The 3126-nt window shown below is 38.5% G+C and overlaps 1 protein-coding gene across 1 annotated transcript in view; it reads right to left on the bottom strand.

The window, feature by feature from the left end:
* Positions 1–3083, bottom strand: part of LOC111649573 (dehydrogenase/reductase SDR family member 13-like) — a 3718-nt gene extending 635 nt beyond the window's left edge. The window contains exons 1-3 of the mRNA XM_087172020.1: positions 1679–3083; positions 1075–1193; positions 231–596 (exon numbers count right to left, since the gene is read on the bottom strand). Of these exons, the coding sequence (XP_087028146.1) occupies positions 231–596; positions 1075–1193; positions 1679–1808 (615 nt within the window). The 5' untranslated portion in view covers positions 1809–3083. The remainder of the gene's footprint in view (positions 1–230; positions 597–1074; positions 1194–1678) is intronic.
* Between the last annotated feature and the right edge of the window lie 43 nt (positions 3084–3126).

The raw sequence follows: 3126 nt of genomic DNA, 5'->3' as shown, positions 1-3126 counted from the left end.
ATAATAATAATAATAATAACAACGATACTTAAGAAGAGACTAGTTTTAGACTGTTATTTACATTTTAACAAGTCTTTTTTTATTTATCCAGGTTATAGTGACATATATGGTTCACCTATTGTACATTTTAAGATTACACTTATTCGATTTTGGTGGCTAAAGGTCAAAGGTCAAGGTCACCTCACAGAACACTTTTTAGCCATTACGTTAATATTTTAAGGGATTCTGGATAAACAGGGACGTAACCTGGAACTAGTCTCAGTGTGCGAGGGATACGACCACGAGCAGGTGATTTTAGTCTTCTTTAATTTGACAGGCACAGTGAGAGAGAGAGACAAAAAAGTTGGGGAGAGAGAGAGAGGACGACATGCAGCAAAGGGCCACAGGTCGAACCCGAACATGTGGCTGCTGCTGCTGCTGCTTCTACTTTCAGTCCGAACAACACTAGAACTACAAATAACAACAAACTGACCTGCGTTGTTGATGAGGAGGTCCAGCCTGGACTCAGACCGGAGGAAGTTGTCGGCAAAGGACCGAACAGACTTCAGACTTGCCAGGTCGAGCTGCATGAAGATCACCTGGTTGTTCCCCGTCTCCTGATCACACAGCACAACACGATCAGTCAGGTCAGAGGACCTTTAGATCAATACATGGGTTTCCAGCTTTTATCATGTTCCATTATGAGCGTTGTGTTTCTCAGCTTTGTTGTTTTTTTGTTTTTTTTTTACAACAAATATCCTTAAACTAACATTGATACAGAGAAAAGGGCAGATTCACTTTGAATGTATAACTGTGTATCATCAGCATGATGAAAACAAACCTTATTATCACCAGGTGACAACATACTGTGTTATATGTATTTCTACAGAGGAGAAGAGGACCTAGAACGGAGCCTTGAGGTACACCAGATGTAACTGTGTCAGTTAAGTCAGGCATTTTATTAACCACACAATTCCTGGAGAGTGAAACAAGTGAACAATAAACCTGGGAACCTAAATGTCAATGAATGGGGTGATAATCCTGGTGACCCGGTGTGTTGACCTCTACAGTCAGAAACTCTTTCTTTATCTTCACCTGGACAATTTCCTGAATGGCTGCCTCAGCTCGCCCTCTGTCCCGGCAGGCTAGGATCACTCTAGCCCCCCTCCTGGCCAGGTCCATGGCCGTGGTCTTGCCGATGCCAGTGTTTGCTCCTGGAGAACAGGAACACAATCATTTTTAGTAGTATTCCTTGAGACTTGCAATGAAACTAATCATTTGACTAGTTAATGATCCATTTTGCTTTAGAGCTTTACTCTTATTCATTTGAGGATGAATTGGTCTGATTTTCTATTTCTAAATGGAATTAAAGAGTTTTCAATCGTCTTGAATTGGAGTTGATGAAAAAATATTTTTCAAATCCATTAGTAAACGGTTAAATGGATTTATGCATTAATATACTGCTTTTCTAGTCTTATTGACAACTGTGCTTTCCAGTTTGAGTCAAAACCAGCAACAACTCAAAACAGCATGGAAGAAGAAGAAAATGAAAATGGGGGGAGGGGGGATTAAAACAAATTCCTAAAAAAAAGGGCCACATTATGTCTAACATAGATTTCTCCTGACTGTCCACTGAGCACATCAGCTTTACTTCCTTCTTCTCCTGTACAGGCAGCTTTGTCTGTGGCTGTGAACTCACCGGTGACGATGGCAGTTTTCCTGTGTAACTTGGCAGTAGATTTACATCTGGGCAGCTTGAGAACGGTCATGAGGAGAAGAAAATAAAGTCCGACTGACAGAGCTCCAAACAGCAGCAGCTCCTGCATCATCCTGTCTGCAAATACACCAAACTACTGACAGGCAATGAACCAAACACAGTGAGGCAGTCAGTCAGCTGCTTCAGTGTGTGTGTGTGTGTGTGTGTGTGTGTGTGGACTGTTATGCAACAGTTTATCGGCTGTACCAGCAGCTCCACGCCCTTTCCCCTTCACAGCCAGTTTCATGTTTCCTTACAGTTCTTGCACCTAAACTCTGCTGCAGAGATTGGATCAATAACAGTTTACAGGCTGACGGTTCATTCTTAGGAACTCCAGGGAGAGGAAGTCACCATGAGGCAGGAAGAAGGTGGATTAACCTTCAGAAAGTAAAAGCCTGTGATGAAACCTTTGTCACGTGAGTGGGGAAAAGTAGAAGTAGTAGAATAAATATGCAGTTATTCAGTGTGACTGTTCTCAGCTGCTACATGTTGATATAATCAATAATGCTGTTCATATGAATCTTGAATTGCATCACACATTCACAGGGAGATCAGCCACTGTGTCAAGGTTGAATGCTTGAAGCTGACTTCTCCACCTTATGGAAGCCTATAGGGGACTATATTCAAATGATAATGTAATTCCACAAAAGCATTTTAATTTCCCATATATGTATGTGTTATTTGAGTAAAAATGAAAATATAAATTTAATAAACCAATTTTCATTTTCACATACTAGGACCATATTGAAATGAAAAAGGAAAAGCTGTTTGACATTTCATTTTCAAAGTCATGCCCTGCTGCACAGTGGACATTCAAATGTTAATTTAAATTTGAAATTAAAATGCAACAATTAACCTGCACTGTAAAAAAAAGTCCTAATTTTACAGAAAATAACTGAAAATTTACAGTAATATTCAGGTTTTTTTTGTGTGTACTTGTGTACAAAAGTCTGTAAAATTACAGAAATAATCTGTGAATTAACAGCCAAACTTCTATTTTAAGCATTATGCCAATAATGAATTACATTTATTTCCCATTTTGGTAAAGAAAAATTACATACAAATCTACGTTAAATTACTAATTATCTGTAATTAAAAATGTAGCTTGTTATTATAAAGGTTAATGTCCATACAAACAATTTAAAGATCTTCTCTGTAATTTCAGGGTAAATCTTATTAGTTTTATATTTATGTGACTTTTACATTCAAACTTTGTGATTCTGGATGAAATGTAAAAAACTTTTTTTCATCAAATCAAACATTCAAACTTGAAACAGAAAGGTTTGAGGTACTGGAATGTATCCCAGCATGCACTGGGAGGAAAGCAGGAAAATGGTTTATCTCACACACACACACACACATACATACACACATACACACACACACACACA

This window comes from Seriola lalandi, unplaced genomic scaffold (assembly GCF_002814215.2).
Source record: "Seriola lalandi dorsalis isolate HSWRI2012SDOR001 ecotype SW California unplaced genomic scaffold, Sedor1 jcf7180002051233, whole genome shotgun sequence".
NCBI lineage: Eukaryota > Metazoa > Chordata > Actinopteri > Carangiformes > Carangidae > Seriola > Seriola lalandi.
This window is presented reverse-complemented; position numbering and strand designations above follow the sequence as displayed.